This window comes from Procambarus clarkii, chromosome 12, assembly GCF_040958095.1.
Source record: "Procambarus clarkii isolate CNS0578487 chromosome 12, FALCON_Pclarkii_2.0, whole genome shotgun sequence".
NCBI lineage: Eukaryota > Metazoa > Arthropoda > Malacostraca > Decapoda > Cambaridae > Procambarus > Procambarus clarkii.
The window spans coordinates 23819739-23844738 of record NC_091161.1 but is presented as its reverse complement, the minus strand read 5'-3'; the positions used below and the strand labels follow the sequence as shown (position 1 = coordinate 23844738).

The following is a 25000-nucleotide window of genomic DNA, read 5'->3' as shown; positions in this document are numbered from 1 at the left end:
CAGCACCAGCACAGCCGTACCCAGCACCAGCACAGCCGTACCCAGCACCAGCACAGCCGTACCCAGCACCAGCACAGCGCCGTACCCAGCACCAGCACAGCCGTACCCAGCACCAGCACAGCCGTACCCAGCACCAGCACAGCCGTACCCAGCACCAGCACAGCCGTACCCAGCACCAGCACAGCCGTACCCAGCACCAGCACAGCCGTACCCAGCACCAGCACAGCGCCGTACCCAGCACCAGCACAGCCGTACCCAGCACCAGCACAGCCGTACCCAGCACCAGCACAGCCGTACCCAGCACCAGCACAGCCGTACCCAGCACCAGCACAGCCGTACCCAGCACCAGCACAGCTGTACCCAGCACCAGCACAAAAGCAGCTGAAGCCAACACAGCAGCAGCGAGCACCAGCAAAGCTGATGCAAACATCTAAAAACATCGTGTGTGAAGTGAACAATTAGAATAAGTGTTAAATTCAAGTGTGTACATAGTGTTAAAATTAAAGTTGCAATAATTCTAATGTACAATAGTTTTCAAGAACTGTATTGTAGTACTCAACATACAGCAAAACCACTTTTAATAATACAGTGCTAACGGCTTAATGCACTGCAGTACCTATTTACTGTAGAGCATTCACAACTTCACAAAACTTCAAGATGGACATAACTCCAACAATAAGGTAAATACATGAATTACAGTATTTTTAGTAGAGTAGTAAAATATAGGTACAGTAAGTAATATGATACAATGCATTTTTATTGTGTACAAGAAAAAAAAAGACACTGACGCAAACGCCTCTTGAAGGTCACCTCTTGCAACGAATCCAACGCTCCAACGAACTGGGGGTGGTCCCATATAGTACGTTGAATCGAGGTTGTACTGTAATTTGAATTGCCTTGCCACATACAATTATTAAATATTCAACTAGAAACCTCAACTTACCTTGTTGGTGTTCGTCTTCTTGATTGATGCCACACATCTTGAAGTTAAAAATTCTTAACAATTTATGTAACCTATACTAACACAACACTAAAATTAACACTTAAAATTACTGTACAGTTCATTAAGCTAAGTCAGTTTTGACTGCCAGCTGCTGAAGCCTCACTGGTTGAGGGCATTTGGGTTGCCTGTGAGGCCTCACTTGTTGAAGGCGCTTGCTTGCACCTCACTTGTTGAAGCGCTTGCATGCCCTCACTTGTTGAAGGCGCTTGGCTTGCCTGTGACGCCTCACTTGTTAAAGGCGCTTGCTTGCGCATCACTTGTTGAAAGCGCTTGGCTTGCCTGTGGCGCGTCACTTGTTGAAAGCGCTTGGCTTGCCTGTAATGCGTCACTTGTTGAAGGAGCTTGGCTTGCCTGTGGCGCCTCACTTGTTGAAGGCGCTTGGCTGCCTGTGATGCCTCACTGGTTGAACAACACGTAACTTGTCTTTAATTGCTATGACAATCTTCTTCCTCTTAACACTTCCAGAACGATTGATGCTGCTAACAGACATAGTCTTGGCCAAAAATGTTCAAAATTACTATGAAAATTAAGAAAGTTATTTAAAAAAATATTTCACTAATGGCGCAACACTGTGAGGCCGCACTGGTTGAGGTGTATAACAGTGACTTGTCTTTAATTGTTAGGACAACTTTCTTCCTCTTAACACCTCCAGAACGATTGATGCTGCTACCAGACATAGTCTTGGCCAAAAATGTTCAAAATTACTATGAAAATAAAAAAGTTATTTAAAAAAATATGTCACTAATGGCGCAGCACTGTGTATAACACGAGGGACGGACGCACATGGGTTGACCAGTGTTAGACGGGTCCACTTGGGGTGGGGCAGCCATAGCGCGTTACGTAGGCCGCCAGGAGGAAAAAAAATTCACAATATTTTTGAAGGAAACTTCAGCCTGTGCACAATGCTTTTAGGAAACTTATTTATTTGTTATTACATAATTACTAGTACTTATTTTATTTGGTTTTGGCTATGATTAATTGTTCTAAAATTAATGCTAATTCCTGTACCCAGGTGGTCCCTCCTGACGCACCCCTCCCACCCTCCCAACACCACCCACCCACCCCACCCCCCTCCTCCACCATGCGTCTAGAGCCACAGACGGGATTAATACGGTATGGCCGTATTTTCATCCGGCCAAACCAGCTTTTATCCGGTTCCTGTGGCCATTTTGACCGGATATTGTGATAACTTTATCCGATCACGATTTTGGCCGTATAAGGGCGTTTTCCGGATGTTTGAATCCCAGATAATCGCGGGGTTACAGTATATATATATATATATATATATATATATATATATGTCGTACCTAGTAGCCAGAACGCACTTCTCAGCCTACTATGCAAGGCCCGATTTGCCTAATAAGCCAAGTTTTCCTGAATTAATATATTTTCTCTAATTTTTTTCTTATAAAATGATAAAGCTACCCATTTCATTATGTATGAGGTCAATTTTTTTTTATTGGAGTTAAAATTAACGTAGATATATGACCGAACCTAACCAATCCTACCTAACCTAACCTAACCTATCTTTATAGGTTAGGTTAGGTTAGGTAGCCGAAAATGTTAGGTTAGGTTAGGTAGCCGAAAATGTTAGGTTAGGTTAGGTAGCCGAAAATGTTAGGTTAGGTTAGGTAGCCGAAAATGTTAGGTTAGGTTAGGTAGGTTAGGTGGTCGAAAAATCATTAATTCATGAAAACTTGGCTTATTAGGCAAATCGAGCCTTGCATAGTAGGCTGAGAAGTGCATTCTGGCTACTAGGTACGACATATATATATATATATATATATATATATATATATATATATATATATATATATATATATATATATATATATATATATATATATATATATATATATTGTTGCAAGTCGAGCAACAAATATTTTACATTGAACAACAAATGAGACTGGAAAAGCAGTATTGCCACCTCTGCTATACAGAAAAAAATAGACCCTAGACACACCCTGTGGGTAGTAATGGACCCCCATACCGACACTATGAGGGGTAGTGGACCCCATAATAACACTATGGGCGGTAGTGGATACTATACAAACACTATGGGCGGTAGTTGACTTCATAGCGACCCTGTGGGCGGTACTGGACCCCCTGCCGACCCTGTGGGCGGCAGTGGACCCCCTACCGACCCTGTGGGCGGCAGTGGACCCCCCTACTAACCCTGTGGGCGGTAGTGGACCCCTACCGACCCTGTGGACGCCCTACTGACCCTGTGGGCGGTAGTGGACCCCATACCGACCCTGTGGGTGGCAGTGGACTCCATACCGACCCTGTGGGTGGCAGTGGACCCCATACCGACCCTGTGGGCGGTAGTGAACCCCCTACCGACCCTGTAGGCGGCAGTTGACCTCTACCAACCCTGTGGGCGGTAGTGAACCCTTTATTGACCCTGAGGGCGGCAGTGGACTCTATATACTAATCCTGTGGGCGATACTGGACCCTATACTCATCCTGTGGGCGGCAATGGACGCCATACACATCCAGTGGGTGTTATTGGACCCCATACTTATTCTGTGGGTGGTTGGAGCCCCATACCCATCCTGTGGGTGATAGTGGACGCCATACTCCTCCTGTGGGGGGTATTGGACCCCATACTTATTCTGTAGGTGGTTGTGAGCCCCATACCCATCCTGTCGGTGGTAGTGGACGCCATACATATCCAGTGGATGGTATTGGACCCCATACCTTTCCTGTGGGTTGAAGTGATCCCCAAGTTTGCAGTAGTTTACCCCATAAACATTCCAACAAAACATCGTTTTCTGTTAGCGTTCCTACAAAACATTCTTTAAAGATTTTTAAAGCGCAAACTATGGTATATAATATTGATTGGTGAAGCACTATTATTCTGTGTAATAATTTATAGTATATAAAATTATTTATATAATTTACTAAGAACAAATATTTCTCAAAACAAAACTACGAGCCTTCAATAGGATGTAGCTGATCTGTAATATTCTAAGAGCATGGACAATAGTAGGTAAATTTCACAACCCATGTGGGACCTGAAAACTACAATTTTCATTATAATTGAACCAATCACGACTATTCTGCTATCTACGTTGATGGACGGGTACTGTGAGACGTAAATTGGTACGTGAGGAAGAGTTTGGGCCTTGGTAAAAAAATTAACTGAAAATATATCACATATGTACTAAATCACATTCAACATATTGACTTTAAGCATTAAGTCATATATGTGCTGTCTTGTGTGAGAACGGGTTGAGTAAGGAAGGATTTGCTGACCAGGCGATGGTTGCCAAACTTATCGCCCATATAGAATTACAAATTTTAATCTTAGTTGTAAAATAATTATGCCAAAATGTTAATTTTCATATATTAATATACATTATTAATCATTAACATGTTATATGATTTCCTATTTATTAATTAAACAAATATAGTTTTATTTATGAATTATGCACAGTTGGCATCTGTGAGCAGGCGCTGACAGACATGTCTGCCTCTACATAGCCTCGACCCCGTTAGTACTTCCCGACCCCTGTTAGTAGCTCCCCCTCCTCCATAGCCTGCTGTTCTCATGTTATGAGGAAGGGATAGCAGGCATTGAGGGGGAGAGGCAGTGAGGGGGAGAGGCAGTGAGGGGGAGAAGCAGTGAGGGGGAGAAGCAGTGAGGGGGAGAAGCAGTGAGGCATTGAGGGGGAGAGGCAGTGAGGCATTGAGGGGGAGAGGCAGTGAGGCATTGAGGGGGAGAGGCAGTGAGGCAGTGAGGCACTGAGGGGGAGAGGCAGTGAGGCACTGAGGGGGAGAGGCAGTGAGGCATTGAGGGGGAGAGGCAGTGAGGCATTGAGGGGGAGAGGCAGTGAGGCATTGAGGGGGAGAGGCAGTGAGGCATCGAGGGGGAGAGGCAGTGAGGCATTGAGCGGGAGAGGCAGTGAGGGGAAGAGGCAGTGTGGGGGGAGAGGCAGTGAGGGGGAGAAGCAGTGAGGGGGGAAAGGCAGTGAAGGGGGAGAGGCAGTGAGGGAGGGAAGGGTGGGGGTGAGTGAACGCAATTACACAATGAACTTTATTTCATTTGTTGCATTTATGCTATGAATCTGTCGATTTTTTCCCTTAGAATTTTTTGTTAAATTTAAAAAAAATTCTGTCCATTTTCCTCCATTCTCCTTTACGAACTTACACGATAACCGACGGGTCTCATCCCCAAGGGGTTCGGAAACCAAATGGTGCTCTGTAGCTCTGTACCCTGTGTCCTAGCCTGCGTGGATCTTTGTTGAATATTCCTGTCAATGTTGGTTATGGACTCAACAACCCCGAAGATAGCCTGCCTTGACCCGACATCGATTGTTGCACCACCTTTTTTTTTTAACCTAGCCTATAACCCCTCCACCTCTCCTTAGGACAACTTTGTGTTCAATTAAGGAATAAATTTGGTTTATATTGAGATAATGTTCAAATATATTCCTACTCTAATTTCCATAATTTGTAAGAATTTCGAGGAAAGGGGGGGGGGGTTATAGACTAGGTTAAGAAATTTTTTTTTATTTAATGATACAGATATGGTGAATCTTATCACGTTTCCTAAGAATATGTGTACAAATGGAGTTCAAATATATGAGGTTGGGTTGTGTTTGAACTGATGTAGAGAAAACTGGCCATTAAACCCATAGTTAATAGAGGTTAGGTTGGGATGGGTTGGCTGTGTCCTAAAAATAAGATACCATATATGGAACAAAGATCTTGGTATCGGAGGTTTGGGCAAGGGCGGTTGGGTTGATGCAAAAACATCACTTTTCCTAAAAAAAAAAAAAAAAGTGCAACAATCGACATCAAATCAAGGCAGGCTAGCTTCGGGGTTCTTGAGTCCATAGCCAACATTGACAGGAATATTCGGCAAAGATCCACGCACGTTAGGGCACAGGGTAGTTAGGTTAATATTCAAACACACTTTACTAAGAATATAAAATACAATATTTAACAAAGATCTATAATTAAAAAATAAAAAACAGCCAAGAATATTGGAAATGTGCCTTAAATTTGCAGTATATGAAATAGGTGAAACTTGGGGGGGCAAATTGGGCATTGGCCATGCATGCTATGATACGCAAAATCAGGTAAATTTGGTAGAAAATGTCTTAAATATGGATAAATTGAGTCAAATTAGGTAGAAATAGTCTTAAATTGGGATATATTTGGTTTTAGCCATGTTAGGGTTAGGTCTGGTTTTAGGTTAGGTTTGGGTAAGTTAGGATAGTTTAGGTTTAGTTAAGTTAGATTAGGCTAGGTTAGGTTATGTTTGGGTAAGTTAGGTTAGATTTGGATAAGTTAGGCTACGTAAGTTACATTAGGTTAGGTAAGTTATGTTAGGGTAGGATAGGTAAGGTAGGTTCGGTTAGTTTAGGTTAGGTAAGTTATGTTAGGTTTGGTTAGGAAAAGTTAGGTTGGGTTGGGTTAGGTTTAGTTATGTTAGATTAGGTTAGGTTAAGTTAGGTTAGGGTAAGATAGGTTAGGTAGGTCTTTGTTTTGAGATATACAGTGCGTCCTCACTTGAACGAACTATATGGGGCGAAGCCAATTCGTTCCAGTGCGGAATTCGTTCCATCCGTCCGGCCCCAACAACCTTCTTATATTTTTTTTTTTAAACATATGCCAGGACACATTAGTTTGTTTCTTTGTTGTGTGGTGCTTCATTATAATATCTTTCATGCTCTTTTGGTGTCAATAATAATCTGAGATGCGAGAATCACCATCCCCCACCCCACTCACACCATCCTCCACACCACCCACACCATCCTCCACACCACCCACACCATCCTCCCCACCACCCACACCATCCTCCACACCACTCACCCCATCCTCCACACCAGGGGTCTCCAAACTATGGCCCGCCACATAATTTCATCCGGCCCTCCAAACAAATCCCTGTGTGGTGGCCTTGAAAAAATAATTATCGTACGAATGGCATCGCAGAATTATTCAAAGCTGGGGCTGCTGACTGGTGGCGCTCAACCCGAGTCAGTTTTCCTCTCTCTCAATAGTGTGACACACAGATACTAATACTGGTAGGTATGTGTTGTGCATTACAACCAATCAGTTGTGATATAACTGTATATTGCGGGGATGGAGGGCGAGTGGGGCTTCGCTGCTTCCGTTTCAGGGAGCACAAACACTGTACAATATTCTTTTCTCTGTACTTTGACAATGCCTTTATCTTAGTTATACAAAATAGCAATAATACTATTGTAGCCAAAAATATTGCATGTTTAAAATAGTTAACACTTTCGCGTTCCACAGACTTAATAAGTCGTCACTCTTTTTTCTACTGAATGTGTTCCAGTGACGCATTTTTGCGTCACTCGATATAAAAATTTGTAAAAAAAAAAGTTTCTATGCGATCTTCAATTTTTTTTTTTTGAAATGAGCGCCATTGTTTTCCCACAATCCTCCGTAGGCCGCATGGGATTCTGGGTCACGCCATGCGGTCGGCCTAGTCCTTTGTTTACGTCTCTCGTGACCGGACTACCGCGCTCCCGCGTCCAGAACCTGTGCCACTCTCGGCCCTGTGTAGCAGTGTTTATTCGTTCCTGTCTCCTTACAACGCATTATTACTTGCAAACATGGATCGTGGTAAAGGACAGAGCACCTCTACCCCCAAGAAGGATAGTGAAATGACCAAGGAAGATAAGTTGAGTGAGCTGTACAAAAGGTTCAGCAATGTGAAGCTTACCCCTAGTAAAATTCCTGATTTGTTGGATCGTTTGTCAGATGTGGAGGCAGATGCTGAAGGGGAAGAGCGTCAGAGTGATTTCAGTAGTGATAATGAGGGGACAGCGTCGTCTGATGAGTTTGATTCATCATCGAGTGAGGAGAGTAGCGAGGGGATTGAGGATGAGTCAGCGGATGTGGGCCGCCCCAAGGCACCTGTAAGGAGGCGTGCAGGACGTCTTCAACAGCCTAATCCCGATGCTGCCTGGTCAACTGACAATACACCACCTATTGTAGGCAGTTTCAGTGCCACACCAGGCATAACTGTCCCAGTGCCAATTACCCCCCTGCAATTTGTTCAATTATTTCTGACCCGTGCCCTAATTGAGTTCATCACAGTGGAAACTAACAGGTATGCCAGGCAGTTTATTCAGAATGCTTCCAGGCGCACTATGAGGTTGTGGAAGGAGGTATCTGCGAAGGAAATGGCAAGGTATTTGGCTTTATCAATCTTGATGGGTATTGCACGACTCCCAACAATGCGCATGTACTGGCAAACAAGCCGGTTGTGGCATATGAGGACCTTCAATGTGTTCATGACTTCAAAACGATTCCAACATATTGCCCAGTTTTTTCATACTTATAACCAGTTTGCAATTCCACCCAACAACAAGAACCGCATGATAAAACTCAGCACCATCATTACCTATTTGACCAACAAATTTGGCTCTTACTACGTCCCCAATCAAGCACTCAGTTTGGATGAAGGTACAATGTCGTGGCGTGGTCGTCTATCCTTCAAGGTTTACAACCCCAATAAGCCTGATAAGTATGGGGTAAAGTTGTACATGCTTGCTGAGGCAGGGACTGGTTATATTATTGATTTCGAGGTTTATTCTGGAGTGGGCAAGACAACAGTTGAGACAGTGATGGGCCTTATGCGACCCTTGTTGAACAAAGGTTATCATCTTTATATGGACAATTATTATAACTCTGTCCATCTCACAGAATTGCTAAGGGAAAATGGTGTGTACACTTGTGGAACACTCAGATTGCAGCGTGGTGCCCCTAAAGAGCTGCAAAAACTTGCCAAAGGTAAATTCGCTGTTGATCAGACTATTTTCAGGCGCAAGGATAACACTTTTGTTATCCTTTGGAAAGACAAGAGAGTGGTGTCAGTGATCACAAACTGCCATAATGCTGACACACAGGAAGTACAGAGAAGGAAGAGAGTGAAGAAACGTGACGGAACATCATCTGTTCAGATTGTAACTGTAAACAAACCAACAGCCATTTGCGACTACAACAACAACATGAAGGGAGTTGATCACTTCGACCAAATGGTCAAATATTACAGGTTCACCAGGAAGTCGCATAAGTGGACTAAGAAGATCACATTTTACTTCCTTCAGATGGCTATACACAATGCCTATGTGTTGTACAAGATGTACACAACTGATGCCAAGAAACTGACCCTACTCCAGTTTCATGAAGTAGCAATATGGGCCCTGTTGGGGTGGGACATGGATGAGTGGCCTGCTACTGAAAGCCCTCTCCCACATGCTGATGATTACCAGGATCCTTCTCATGATTTGGCAACACCTGGCCCATCTGGAGCGAGGCGTCCTTTATTTCATCGTCTTCCACGCCAACCACATGCCTCATCCTCATCAGACACTGAACCTGAAACTGAAACGCCTGCACCTCAAGCTGAAGCTACTCCTCCACCTGTGAAAAACCCCCGCATTGTTGATTCAGAGGACAGGCTAAACAGGAAGTTGACTCATGCATTAGTGAAAATTGCTAAACGGAAACGGTGCCGAGTTTGTATCAAGTCGGGAATTAGAAAAGACTGTATGTATCAGTGCAGGACATGTGGAGTTGCTCTATGTGCCACACCATGCTACTCAAAATATCACCGCAAGAGGATATTTTGGAAAGCAAAGAAATAACTCCTCTGCAAGCTTCCACTCCACCTAACGTAACATCTGTTGAGCAACTTCAGGGACATTTTCCTGAAGCCGGTGGAGTGGATAATCAAATGCTCAACTTGTTGACCTTCCTTCATCACATCGTGGGTAAGTACACATAATTTATATTACACATTTTGAGGTTATTACTTCTTCATACTTTGCTGTGGGTAGCTCTATATATATTCCAGTTCTTAGTGCTCAGATTGGTATGTCTACATAGTGCATCTTCTTGCGAGTATTTTGACACCAAAATGAACAATGTAGCACAAAAACTTCCATTGGAACAATATTTTTGTTTGTCGGGTGTATTGGGTGTACCGGGCGTGGAAACGGGTGTTTGGGCGGGTGAGGCATCGACGTGTTTGGGGGTGTTTGGGGGTGAGGCGCGCACGTGTAACCCACTTTTATGCATATGTCTGTGTAGGCAATTTTATTGCGATCACCGTGATACCAAACAAAACCATATGCAACAAGTTTTGACTTGATAAACACAATCAGAGTAGCAACATATAGGGAGAGTTTAGCGGAGTTTAGCGTGAGCGCGAAACAAAGCACGCAGTTCTTTGGTTGCTGGTCGCCTAATGTTAGCTTTGGTGAAATGTTATACATATGTTCTTATAGTACATTTCATTAGCTACACAGTGATACCAAAAAAAAAACACGTACATCGAAAATGAGGGTCACAGACATGAGGAGAGTATAAACTTTTCAGTTGTGGTTGAGCGCATGTGCAGCTGGGCGCGCTCCGGCGGGTAACCCTAAGCCAACTTCCCACATTCCTGTGGGTGGGGCGACACCATTATTTATTGTGTATATTTATATGTCCGTGTAGGGAATTTTATTGCGGTCACAATGATACCAAAATAAACCACGAATAATAATTCTGGGGTTCGCAAACATAAAAACATCGTAAACATTGATGCCCGGTTTTACGCTCACAGCTAACGACCGCCACAGTTTGTTATTCGGTGTGGCTCTCATGTTGTCTTTGGTGACATTTTATATATATATTCCTCTAGAGCATTCTCTCGCGAACACAATGATACCAAATTTAAATACATGCCGCCAAAATTAAGCTCCCCACCCCGAAAAGATTATAAACATTTTAGTGCTGACGCGCAGTAGGCCGACACGAACGGCCCACTTAGGGCTTACCGTCAGCCTATTCCCAGGGAGCGCGAAAGTGTTAAAATGGTAACCATTAAGTTTATCAACGAAAGCTGTTGCCATAATATTTACCACTTTATAATAATATGCTATGCTTTTTAACACCACATACAAGCTGTTTTTTTCCTGTAGAAGTTATTTCATTTATTTTACCCTTATGTTTTCAGATATGGAAAAGATAAAGAAAAGAAAAGTGGACAGTGAGTGCCGTCGGTTCAATGACGAATGGAAGATAAAGTACTTTTTTGTGATAGCAAATGATAAAGCTTTATGCATAATATGTAGAGACAGTGTTGCTGTTCTAAAGGAATACAATATTCGTCGGCACTATGAATCTAAACATGGCTCAAGTTATTCTCACATCACAGGAGCAGAACGCACTAAAAAGTTTGAATCATTTCAGCACAGTCTGCATTCTCAACAAGCTGTTTTCAGTAAGAAAAAATCTGAAAATGAAACTTCAACTAGAGCCAGTTACAAAGTTGCCTATGTGTTGGCTAAAAAAGGAAAACCTTTCACTGATGGTAGTATCATAAAAAGAGTGTATAGTGGAAGCAGCAGGAGAGGTATGTTCAGAAAAAGTAAACCTCTTCAAAATGATAAGTCTTGGGTCAAATACTGTTGCTCGTAGAATTGAAGATTTAGGAGGCGACATAATTCGGCAAATAAAGGAAAAAGCAAAAAGATTTTGTTGGTATTCTCTTGCGTTGGATGAATCAACTGATGTGTGTGATACTTCTCAGCTCTTAGTATTCATTCGTGGTGTTGATAGTGAATTTAATGTGAGCCAAGAATTAGCATCAGTTCACAGCATGCACACCACAACAACTGGAGAGGACATTTTCAATGAAGTAAGTAAAACTATGACAGAATATAACCTGGAATGGAAACAAGTGCAGTGTGTGACAATTGATGGAGGAAAGAATATGTCTGGGACAAAGAAGGGTTTGGTTGGGCAAATTACAACAGCTTGTGAGGTTGGAGGATTCTCAAAACCCATTTTTCTGCATTGCCTTATCCATCAACAAGCATTGTGCCTAAAATATGTTGATATGTCTTGTGTCATGAAACCTGTTGTTTCTGTGGTTAATTTCATTAGATCTCATGCACTCAACCATCGCCAGTTCCGTGATTTCTTGAAAGAAATTGATGCGGAGTTTGTTAACTTGCCTTATTATACAGCAGTTAAATGGCTTAGTTGTGGAAAGGTTTTGCTGCATTTCTTTGAGCTCAGATTAGAAATTGATTTATTTCTCACAGAGAAAAATAACCCTCAGCCATTATTATCAGAATGTGAATGGATTTGGAAATTGGCATTTTTTGCAGATATGACAGGTCATATGAATAACTTGAATCTGAAATTGCAAGGCAAAACAAATTTGATCAGTGACTACTTTGTTCATGTCAAGGCATTCAGAGCAAAACTTGCGCTACTTGAAGGCCAGGTGAAGGTTAAGAATTTTTCTCATTTTCCATGTTGTGAAAAATTTCATGCAGAAAGTAAAGTTGAATTTCCTTTTTCATTTGCAAATGAAATAATTTCAGATTTGAAAAAACAGTTTCAGAAGCGATTTGCTGACCTTGATGCCAAAGCAAATGAAATCAGGCTCTTTCATAATCCATTTGACTGCAATGCTGAAAATCTTCCAACTCAATTTCAAATGGAAATTATTGATCTCCAGGCAGATGACAGACTGAAAGATAAGTATAGAGAAGGAAATCTAATTGAGTTTTATAAATGCCTGCAGCCAGATCAGTTTCCAAATTTGATAAAGTTTGCTTGTAGTTTTGTGTCCATTTTTGGTTCAACATACTTGTGTGAACAAACTTTTTCCAAAATGAAGTATGTGAAATCTAACTATCGAGCAAATTTGTCTGATGATCACTTGAAATCAATTCTTACAATTGGCTCATCTAATCTGGAACCTGATTTTAATGAAATTTTGAAGTCAAAACGACAGTATCATTCGTCACACTAATTTGGTTGCATAAAACTAAAGGCAGGAATCTATTTAGTTTACCCTGATTTTTTCCAAAAAGATATGTTTTAATTTTTCCATGTTTATACTTTAATATTTGAGGAAATTAAATTACTGGCACTGATTTGTTTTTTGTTTTTTTTCATTTTTTATTCCTCCGGCCCGCATATATATGGGAAATATATAATGTGGCCCTTACATTGAAAAGTTTGGAGACCCCTGCTCCACACCACCCACACCATCCCCACACCACCCATACCATCCCCAACACCACCCACACCATCCCCCACACCATCCTCCACACCATCCCCCACACCACCCACACCATCCCCCACACCATCCCCCACACCACCACCCACACCATCCCCCCACACCAACCCACCCACACCACCCAAACCACACCACACCATCCACACCATCCATGGGGTGTATTGAAGCAGCAGGCTTGGAAGCGTCTCAACTCGCCCGACAAAAAAAAATGATGGGTTGACAGGTTTCCTCTCACACCTCCAGGACCCCCCCCCCCTCCACCCCCCAGGTACCCGGCCATACACACCGCAATGCCAAGTCAGCTATTGTTTTCTATAGGAAACAATAAAACATGTTAATGATTAATAATGTATATTAATACACGAAATTTAACATATTTTGGCATAAATATTTTACAGCTAACATTGAGATTTATAATAGAGTATGAACGAGAGGTTTGGCAGCTATGCGTGGTCAGCACCCTTCTCTCTCCACTTCCACCTCCCCTGACAACACCTTCCACCACTAACCCCACCTGCCTCTTTCCACCACCTGCCTTCCCTGACACCACCTGCCTCCCCTGACCCCCCTGCCTGCCCTGACACCACCTGCCTCCCCTGACACCACCTGCCTCCCCTGACACCACCTGCCTCCCCTGACCCTGCCTGCCTCCCCTGATACTGCCTGCCTCCCCTGACCCCGCCTGCCTCCCCTGACACCGCCTGCCTCCCCTGACACCGCCTGCCTCCCCTGACACCGCCTGCCTCCCCTGACACCGCCTGCCTCCCCTGACACCGCCTGCCTCCCCTGACACCGCCTGCCTCCCCTGACACCGCCTGCCTCCCCTGACACCGCCTGCCTCCCCTGACACCGCCTGCCTCCCCTGACACCGCCTGCCTCCCCCTGACACCGCCTGCCTCCCCTGACACCGCCTGCCTGCCCTGACACCACCTGCCTCCCCTGACCCTGCCTGCCTCCCCTGATACTGCCTGCCTCCCCTGACCCCGCCTGCCTCCCCTGACACCGCCTGCCTCCCCTGACACCGCCTGCCTCCCCTGACACCGCCTGCCTCCCCTGACACCGCCTGCCTCCCCTGACACCACCTGCCTCCCCCTGACACCATCTGCCTCCCCTGACACCACCTGCCTCCCCCTGACACCGCCTGCCTCCCCTGACACCGCCTGCCTCCCCTGACACCACCACAAATGATGCCAGCCACCTCACCAAGGCCTAACGTTCACACGACCTGTGCTTGTTTTATTGGCCTCCTCAAAATTTATTCTAAATAGATATTAGTACAGTACGTAGGCTGTTAGAGGAGGGAGGGAGGGATCCAGGAAACAACCTCCCCCCTCCCACCCCCCACCCCCCAATGGCTCAGGGAGCGACCGGCCGGCCACACAATGCCAGCTGTTATCTACACCCCAATTGTATTAAAAATTCTGTGAAATGGAAATGTGTTCAAGCTGTTTAAAATATGTACTGTATATATCACAATTTTCACCATTATTATTGCTCCAATATGACATTTTTCTAATAAAAAGGCTATTTTCAGTGTAGATAATGCGATAATTATCATTAAATTGACTCTTGGCATCTGACGAGGAGAGGAGAGTGAGGTAGTAGGTGCAGGAGGGAGGGTGGGGGGTGGGGGAGCACAGAGGCGCCAGTCACGTGATGCCTCTACTGACACCACTTGCCTCCTGGCAACAACTCTCTCACTAATGCCCCCTGACACCATTTTATCACCATTTTTATCACCATTTCTCCCTAAAAACAATGGGTAAGGATAATAAAACACTACATAACTGTTTACACTCTGGCGAATCATAGTTGATGACAGCCAGCTCCGACGCTCGGCCTCGGTGACCGCTTGGACGAACATTCCTCACTTAATCGAACATTTGTATGTTCCACTGAACATTTGGTACCGAATTCAATTTGTTCGGCTCTTCCGGGAATTCGATAGAGCGGGGTTCGTTAGTCTGAGGAAGCACTGTATACAAGAGTTGTTACATTCTTGTACAGTCACTAGTACGCGTAGCGTTTCGGGCAGGTCCCTGGAATACGACCCCCACGAAGAATCGTTTTTACAGCCAGCCCAGTAAATCCTCCCCGGCCAGGATACAAACCCATGACTAAGCACTCGTGGAACCCCAGGCGAGTGTCTTACCACTACACCATGGAGACTGGTGTAATGGTAAGAGGACTGGTGTTTTGACACACAATTCAATATATTTTTCTCCCTTCCTATTTATGCTACGATGCTGAGACTTGGACCAGATGAAACCCTTTTCATATGCAGGCAATGAGTCACAATAACGTGGCTAAAGTATGGCTCAAGTCCTCGACTTGAGAATGGTCCAGGACGGACCGAAACGTCGTCGTCCCTTCACCTTTTCATATACAACTAGTCAAAAAATTTTGGTTGACATTGAACAACTTTCATTTTCCATTGGGACGCCCCCTTAAGTTAGGTTAGGTTATGTTTGGGTAAGTTAGGTTAGGTTTGGGTAAGTTAGGTTAGGTTAGGTTTGGCTAAGTTAGGTTAGGTTTGGGTAAGTTAGGTTAGGTTTGGCTAAGTTAGGTTGGTTAAGTTAGCTTAGGTTAGGTTAGTTAAGTTTAGCATAGTTTAGGTTAGGTTTGGGTAAGCTATGTTAGGTGGGGTTATGCAGGGATGTTCAGAGAACAGTTTTAAGATAAAGTGACTGAGAAAATATATTTAACAGAAGTGTAAGTTTGATATACAAAGCTGAACTAGTTACATTTGAGAGTGTTATTTAATGCTTGAAGATGTATTAGAGAACAACATTGATGAACGAAGGTGACTGAGAATAACTTTTGATGACTTAAGAATAACATTAATATCTTAGAGAACAACTTTGATGACTGAGACTAACTTTTGATTGCTCTAAGAATGACTTTTGAGGACATGAGTAGTATTTAGAGGTCTTTAAGATTAACTTTTGTTGGCTCTGAGAATAACTTTTGATGAACGAAGGCGAGTTAAATAATAACTTTGATGAACGAAGATGTCTTAGAAAAACAACTTTGATGAACGAAGGTGACTTAGAGATTACCTTTGATGACTATGAGAATAACCTTGATGGCCCTGAGATTAACTTTGATGACTGAGAATCACTTTTGATTTCTCTGAGAGTATTGATTTCACTAGAGTATCTATTCGTTTCATGCGGAGAAAAGGAGGGGATAAGCTGTTTGAGAGCGTTCAGACCTGCTTGAGTGACGTACACACTTCCAGGAAACTGAGGGAGACACGCTATACGAGAGGATTAGCTCATGACCTCAGGGAATACGACGTACTTGACTGCTGTAAACCCTCTCGAAAGTGTAATATGTCTGCTCCCTGGAAAGTACAGAAAATAGACGTCGAAATTGTACCCCTCAAGGTGAAAAAGATTCATCATGAACCGGGACAATTACGGTGTTTGTATGGAAGCATGATATCTCGGTTACCAAGAGGCAACAGTTTACATGTATATTGCGACGGGTCGGTGGCGGAGGATGGCAGGGCAGGGTGTGGTGTCCTAATAAGGGATTATACGGAGTTTGGGACTGTGGACAGGATAATTGAACTCCGGCTTAGTAATTATATATCATCCACACAAGCTGAACTGCAGGCCATTCTGGCGTGTTTGGAGGAAGTACGTCATGACGACAAAAATGTTTTTGTATTTGTCGATAGCCGAGGAGCACTGGAGTCCTTAAACAGTCGAAACCCAGTCTTCATGTCTATAGTGGAGGACTGTAAGAGAAGAATAACTGAGATACAGCTGAAAGGTTATAGTGTGAAATTCATGTGGATTCCATCTCACGTTGGAATAGTGCTCAACGAGGTGGCGGATGACTTGGCCAAACGTGCCACATCAAAACCACAAGTTGACATTGAATGTGAATTCACAATGAGACAAATAAGAAGCAAAATCAGAAATATTCAGGCACAGGCGGGAGTGGAGAGGAGAGAGATAATGTATGAGAGTAGTCAAACCATGCAACACTACATGTATGTGAGTCAAAACACCCATTTCACTTATGGTAAAAGGAGAAATGCTTGGGGTGACTCTGTGTACATGCGGCTCAGGCTTGGGTACAAATATTACTGGGAATATGGGATAGATGTTCATGGTAATGACACGAAGTGTAAACTATGTGGTATGTTAAGGTCTCACACCCTTGCCCATTATATTCTTGATTGTCCGTTGATTAGTGTATATAGAAACACTGAGATAAGGACTGTTCCTGAACAAATAGCCTGGATGTGTCACAACGGAAAGGTTGATGATATTCTTGAGAGATATAAGAATTTTGCACCAAGATTGTAATATTTTGTTGAATTATCTGCAGGTGTCTTGCAATTTGTCTATACAGTATACCTAGGTCATAAAAGTATTTGTGTGTACGTCTGATAACATACTACTTGTGAAGGAGGAAATGTATATTTTTACCTCTCAAAATGTTTGGTAATGTGTTTATTTGTGATGTGTGTATATGTATATATTAACACGTTGTACTGAATGGGGTGAGAATAGCTTGAGCTACCTCATCCCTTTGTGTGTATTTTACCTCAATAAACTTATTTCAATTTCAATTTCAATTTCAACTTTTGTTGGCTCTGAGAATAACTTTTGATGAACGAAGGCGAGTTAAATAATAAATTTGATGAACGAAGAGGTCTTACAAAAACAACTTTGATGAACGAAGGTGACTTAGAGATTACCTTTGATGACTATGAGAATAACCTTGATGGCCCTGAGATTAACTTTGATGACTGAGAATCACTTTTGATTTCTCTGAGAATAATTTTTGAGGACGAGAGTTGTATTTTGACGTCTTTGAGTGTGTCCTTGATTGTGTGATTGACGTGTTTGAGTGTGTCATTGGTGCCTTTGAGTGCATTATTAATGTCTTTTGATGTATCAAAGAGTAACTTTGGTGTCCCAAAGAGTGTCTTTGATGTCTCGAAGAGTGTCCTTGACTATTTTTTTTTACTTAACGACAAAATTTTAGTTAAGAACAGTGTTGAAAGATTCCCTTTAACTATTTTTATACTCTAAGAAGTATACTGGATGACTATTGTCACTAATGCAATGGATGTCGACGCTTGTGGGCCTGCTATAGAAACTGACGAAGAGGCCACAGACTTTGATGCGGCAGCCCATATTGAAACCTTGATGAACACATCTACGCCAATGTCTTGAGTCGATGATATTTTGTGTAAGGTGTGCTTTAATATATTGAGTGTCATACTGCTACCCTGTAGACATACAGTGCTTCCTCAGTCTAACGAACCCCGCTCTATCGAATTCCCGGAAGAGCCGAACAAATTGAATTCGGAACCAAATGTTCAGTGGAACATACAAATGTTCGATTAAGTGAGGAATGTTCGTCCAAGCGGTCACCGAGGCCGAGCGTCGGAGCTGGCTGTCATCAACTATGATTCGCCAGAGTGTAAACAGTTATGTAGTGTTTTATTATCCTTACTCATTGTTTCTAGGGAGAAATGGTGATAAAAATGGTGATAAAATGGTGTCAGGGGGCATTGGTGAGAGAGTTGTTGCCAGGAGGCAAGTGGTGTCAGTAGTTAAGGTCTTTTGTTAGGGGGCAGGTGGTGTAAAGTTACGTATTCTCATAGGAGGCAGGTTGTCAGCCAGGCAGCTGACAACCAGCTGAAATGGTGATAAAATGGTGTCAGGGGGGCATTGGTGAGAGAGTTGTTGTCAGGAGGCAAGTGGTGTGTCAGTAGAGGCATCACGTGACTGGTGCCTCCATGCTCCCCCGCCCCCCACCCTCCTTCCTGCACCTGACCACAGAGACCACCCACTACCTCACTCTCCTCTCGTTGTCAGGTGCCAAGAGTCAATTTAATGATAATTATCACTTTATTTACACTGAAAATAGCCTTTTTATTAGAAAAATATCATATTGGAGCAATAATAATGGTGAAAATTGTGATATATACAGTACATATTTTAAACAGCTTGAACACATTTCCTTTTCACAGAATTTTTAATACAATTGGGGTGTAGATAACAGCTGGCATTGTGTGGCCGGCCGGTCGCTCCCTGAGCCATTGGGGGGTGGGGGGGTGGGAGGGGGGAGGTTGTTTCCTGGATCCCTCCCTCCCTCCCTCCTCTAACAGCCTACGTACTGTACTAATATCTATTTAGAATAAATTTTGAGGAGGCCAATAAAACAAGCACAGGTCGTGTGAACGTTAGGCCTTGGTGAGGTGGCTGGCATCATTTGTGGTGGTGTCAGGGGAGGCAGGCGGTGTCAGGGGAGGCAGGCGGTGTCAGGGGGAGGCAGGTGGTGTCAGGGGAGGCAGGCGGTGTCAGGGGAGGCAGGCGGTGTCACGGGAGGCAGGCGGTGTCACGGGAGGCAGGCGGTGTCAGGGGAGGCAGGCGGTGTCAGGGGGAGGCAGGCGGTGTCAGGGGGAGGCAGGCGGTGTCAGGGGAGGCAGGCGGTGTCAGGGGAGGCAGGCGGTGTCAGGGGAGGCAGGCGGTGTCAGGGGAGGCAGGCAGGGTCAGGGGAGGCAGGCGGGGTCAGGGGAGGCAGGCGGGGTCAGGGGAGGCAGGCGGGGTCAGGGGAGGCAGGCGGGGTCAGGGGAGGCAGGCGGGGTCAGGGGAGGCAGGCGGGGTCAGGGGAGGCAGGCGGGGTCAGGGGAGGCAGGCGGGGTCAGGGGAGGCAGGCGGGGTCAGGGGAGGCAGGCGGGGTCAGGGGAGGCAGGCGGGGTCAGGGGAGGCAGGCGGGGTCAGGGGAGGCAGGCGGGGTCAGGGGAGGCAGGCGGGGTCAGGGGAGGCAGGCGGGGTCAGGGGAGGCAGGCGGGGTCAGGGGAGGCAGGCGGGGTCAGGGGAGGCAGGCGGGGTCAGGGGAGGCAGGCGGGGTCAGGGGAGGCAGGCGGGGTCAGGGGAGGCAGGCGGGGTCAGGGGAGGCAGGCGGGGTCAGGGGAGGCAGGTGGGGTCAGGGGAGGCAGGCGGGGTCAGGGGAGGCAGGTGGGGTCAGGGGAGGCAGGTGGGGTCAGGGGAGGCAGGTGGGGTCAGTGATGGAAGGTGTTGTCAGGGGAGGTGGAAGTGGAGAGAGAAGGGTGCTGACCACACATAGCTGCCAAACCTCTCATTCATACTCTATTATAAATCTCAATCTTAGCTGTAAAATATTTATGCCAAAATGTTAATTAATATACATTATTAATCATTAACATGTTTTATTGTTTCCTGTAGAAAGCAATAGCTGACTTGGCATTGTGGTGGTGTGTATGGCCGGGTACCTGGGGGGTGGAGAGGGGGGGGTCCTGGAGGTGTGTGTGGAGACCTGTCAACCCATCATTTTTTTTTTGTCGGGCGAGTTGAGACGTTTCCAAGCCTGCTGCTTCAATACACCCCATGGATGGTGTGGGTGGTGTGGTGTGGGTTGGGTGGTGTGGGTTGGGTGATGTGGGTGGGTTGGTGTGGGGGATGGTGTGGGTGGTGGGTGGGTGGTGTGGTTGGGTGTGGGGGGATGATGTGGGTGGTGTGGGGTGTGTGGGGGATGATGTGGGGTGTGTGGGGGATGATGTGGGGTGTGTGGGGGATGGTGTGGGGTGTGTGGGTGGTGGTGTGGGGTGTGTGGGTGGTGGTGTGGGGAGTGTGGGTGGTGGGGGCGAATGGTGTTGGGGATGGTGTGGGGGATGGTGTGGGTGATGTGGAGGATGGTGTGGGTGGTGTGGAGGATGGTGTAGGTGGTGTGGAGGATGGTGTAGGTGGTGTGGAGGATGGTGTAGGTGGTGTGGAGGATGGTGTGGGTGGTGTGGGGGATGGTGTGGGTAGTGTGGGGGATGGTGTGGGGATGTGGGGGATGGTGTGGGGATGTGGGGGATGGTGTGGGGATGTGGGGGATGGTGTGGGTGGTGTGGTTGGTGTGGGGGGATGGTGTGGGTGGTGTGGGGGGATGGTGTGGGAGGTGTGGAGGATGGTGTGGGAGGTGTGGAGGATGGTGTGGGTGGTGTGGAGGATGGTGTGGGTGGTGTGGAGGATGGTGTCGGTGGTGTAGGGATGGTGTGGGAGGTGTGGAGGATGGTGTGGGGGGATGGTGATTCTCGCATTTCAGATTATTATTGACACCAAAAGAGCATGAAAGATATTATAATGAAGCACCACACAACGAAGAAACAAACTAATGTGTCCTGGCATATGTTTAAAAAAAAAAAATTAAGAAGGTTGTTGGGGCCGGACGGATGGACGGATGGAACGAATTCCGCACTGTAACGAATCGGCTTCGCCCCATATAGTTCGTTCAAGTGAGGACACACTGTATGGTAATGTGCGGTATTTGTCTCGTATCTATGACAAGGTGCCCTATTTGCAGATACGCCATTTCGCATGTCCTTCAACCGATTATTTCCTAAGATGACAAAAAGGCATAGAGACTTATTTATGTAAATAATACTTGTACAAATGTTGAGTTATTTTTTCTTTTTTATATCCATAAATTGGTATAAATAAGCTCGTATTTTCTTGAACAGTACTTTTTTTTTGGGGGGGAGGGGGGGGAACAAACTCAAAGAGGTCATAATGCTCATAAGAACATAACATTCTTCCCACAGTCACTGGCGACTTGCCGGCTGGATTGATTGCAATTGTTTAGTTACCGCCCAAAATAGTTGGTTAGGGGAGGGGGGGGGGGGCGCGAGACACTGCCTCATTTAGTGAAATTTGCTATGTCTAATAGCTTGGACGTTGGGAACTGAACAAGAGGTCTGCATGAAGGTTGCTCAACATCCCATCTGAATGAGGAAACATGTGGGAGAAAGAGAGACAGCTTTTCTCTCTTTGTGATGAAAAAAAAACTTTAACAATTGGTGCTCTAAGTATTGAAAATCTTAATAACTTCATAGCAATTGAAAGTCTTATAAAATAATATATATTTAGAAGTAAATCCTTGTCTATGTTAATATATTAATAAAAAAGTTAGTTGTAATTTCATTGCCAAAGCCATCCAAACCTGGCTCATTAAAATATTTTTTTTTTATGAAATTTCCTAAATATTTATGCAATATTTATTATGAAACTATCATAATACATAAAGGTACTTCATTTTCATACAAATTATTTATCAAGTAAGAACATAACCGAGGGAGTCAGTCGGCCGAGCGGACAGCACGCTGGACTTGTGATCCTGTGGTCCCGGGTTCGATCCCGGGCGCCGAGGAGAAACAATGGGCAGAGTTTCTTTCACCCTATGCCCCTGTTACCTAGCAGTAAATAGGTACCTGGGTGTTAGTCAGCTGTCACGGGCTGCTTCCTGGGGGTGGAGGCCTGGTCGAAGACCGGGCCGCGGGGTCACTAAAAAAAAAGCCCCGAAATCATCTCAAGATAACCTCAAGATAACAAAAGCAACTGCAGAAGGCCTATTGGCCCATACGAGGCAGCTCCTATCTATAACCACCCAATCCCTCTCATATACATGTCCAGCCCACACCCGAAACAATCGAGGAATCCCACCTACACCACGTTACGCGGCAATTGGCTCCACAAATCAACAACCCCGCCACCGAACCAGTATCCACCCAAGTCTTTTCTAAATCTAAATTTATCCAATTTATACCCATTGTTTCGTGTTCTGTTTTGTGTTGATACTTTTAATACCCTATAATATCCCCTCTGTTGTGTCCATTAATCCACTTGTAAACCTCTATCATGTCACCCCTAACTCTTCGCCTTTCCAGTGAATGCAATTTAAGCTTTGTTAATCATAAGAACATAAGAACAAAGGTAACTGCAGAAGGCCTATTGGCCCATACGAGTCAGCTCCTATCTATAACCACCCAGTCCCACTCATATACTTGTCCAACCCGCGCTTGAAACAATCGAGGGACCCCACATCCACCACGTTATGCGGCAATTGGTTCCAAAAATCAACAACCCTGTTACTGAACCAGTATTTACCCAAGTCTTTCCTAAATATAAACTTATCCAATTTATACCCATTGTTTCGTGTTCTGTCTTGTTTTGATATTTTTAATACCCTATTAATATCCTCCCTGTTATGTCCATTCATCCACCTGTAAACCTCTATCATGTCACCCCTAACTCTTCACCTTTCCAGTGAATGCAACTTAAGCTTTGTTAATCTTTCTTCATATGAAAGATTTCCAATTTGGGGAATTAACTTAGTCATCCTACGTTGGACATGTTCAAGTGAATTTATATCCATTCTATAATACGGCGACCAAAACTGAACTGCAAAATCTAAATGGGGCCTAACCAGAGCAAGATATAGCTTAAGAACCACACCAGCTGTCTTGTTACTAACGCTTCGATTAATAAATCCCAGTGTCCTATTCGCCTTATTACGAACATTCATGTATTGATCCTTCTGTTTTAAATTCTTACTAATCATAACTCCCAGATCCTTTTCGCAATCCGACTTCGCAATCTCAACACCATCTAGCTCCTATCTTGTAACTCTATCATCATGACCTAGCCTCAGAACTTTACATTTATCAGCATTAAACTGCATTTGCCAATCCTTTGACCATTTCAAAACCCTATCAAGATCAACTTGATGTGATAGTGAGTCCTCCTCCGAATTAATTTCCCTACCGATTTTCGTATCATCGGCAAATTTGCAAATGTTGCTACTCAAACCTGAATCTAAATCATTTATATATATTATAAACAACAGAGGTCCCAGGACAGAGCCCTGAGGTACTCCACTAACATTATCCCACTCTGACTTAACCCCATTTATACTCTGTTTCCTTTGGAATAGCTATGCCCTAATCCAACTTAATATAGCACCCCCAATACCATGAGCTTCTATTTTTTTAATTAGTCTTTCATGTGGCACTGTATCAAAAGCTTTGCTAAAGTCAAGGTACACAACATCACAATCCTTACCACTATCAACTGCCTCAACTATGCTGGAATAAAGTTAGCAAATTTGTTAAACATGAACGGCCATTTGTAAAACCATGTTGCGACTCATTTATTAATTTATGTTTTTCAAGTTAGACGAATTGTATTTGCAATTATTGATTCAAGTAACTTTCCCACAATAGACGTTAGGCTAATTGGCCGATAGTTTGACGCAAGTGATCCATCTCCTTTCTTAAAAATTGGTACCACATTAGCTACCTTCCATGATTCTGGCACTCTGCCTGACTCTATTGATTTATTAAATATGGTAGACAGTGGCTCGGAAAGCTCCTCTTTGCATTCTTTAAGCACCCTGGCAAACACGTCATCCGGCCCTGGGGATTTGTTTGGTTTTAGTTTTTCTTATTGTTTAATTACATCCTCCCTGGTAACTGCTAAATTAGTCAACCTGTCCTCATCCCCACCCACATAGACTTGTTCGGCCGAAGACATATTGTTAAGTTCTTCTTTAGTAAATACAGATATAAAATATTTGTTAAAAATACTACTCATCTCCTTGTCATTATCCGTTATTTGACCTGTCTCAGATTTTAATGGACCTATCCTTTCCCTAGTCTTAGTTCGATATAACTGAAAAAAACTTTAGGATTTGACTTTGCTTGCTCTGCTATGCGAACTTCATAGTTTCTTTTTGCTTTCCTAATATCTTTTTTAACATTTCTAACCAGTTGTATGAATTCCTGTTCTAAACTGACTTCCCCGTTTTTAATCCTTTTGTACCAAGCTCTCTTTTTACCTATAAGGTTCTTTAAATTATTTGTTATCCACTTTGGGTCATTAGTATTCGATAAATTCTATGTGTATGGTATACTACGTTCCTGTGCTTTGTTTAAAATATTCTTAAATAAGTTATATATTAAATCCACATCGAAATCCCCTTTTACGTCACCTATCGCTGAGTTCATGTCTTGCTCCAAGACCGGCCCACACCCCATACCCAAGACTTTCCAATCTATTTGACCCAAGAAATTTCTTAGGCTATTAAAATCAGCTTTTCGAAAATCTGGCACTTTA

At 44.2% G+C, this 25000-nt stretch overlaps 2 protein-coding genes across 3 annotated transcripts in view; one reads left to right on the top strand and one right to left on the bottom strand.

Moving 5' to 3' along the window:
* The window catches only part of LOC123772852 (zinc finger protein 271-like), a 128721-nt gene that overhangs the window by 68093 nt on the left and 35628 nt on the right, over positions 1-25000 (bottom strand). The window lies entirely within an intron of this gene.
* Positions 7594-9633, top strand: LOC138363982 (piggyBac transposable element-derived protein 4-like). The gene has a single exon (XM_069323433.1). The coding sequence runs from the start codon at positions 7594-7596 to the stop codon at positions 9631-9633; it is 2040 nt and encodes a 679-aa protein (XP_069179534.1).

Bases quoted from the DNA above. Each gene is read 5' to 3' on its own strand.
- LOC138363982 (XM_069323433.1), top strand. From the start codon at position 7,594: ATGGATCGTGGTAAAGGACAGAGCACCTCTACCCCCAAGAAGGATAGT.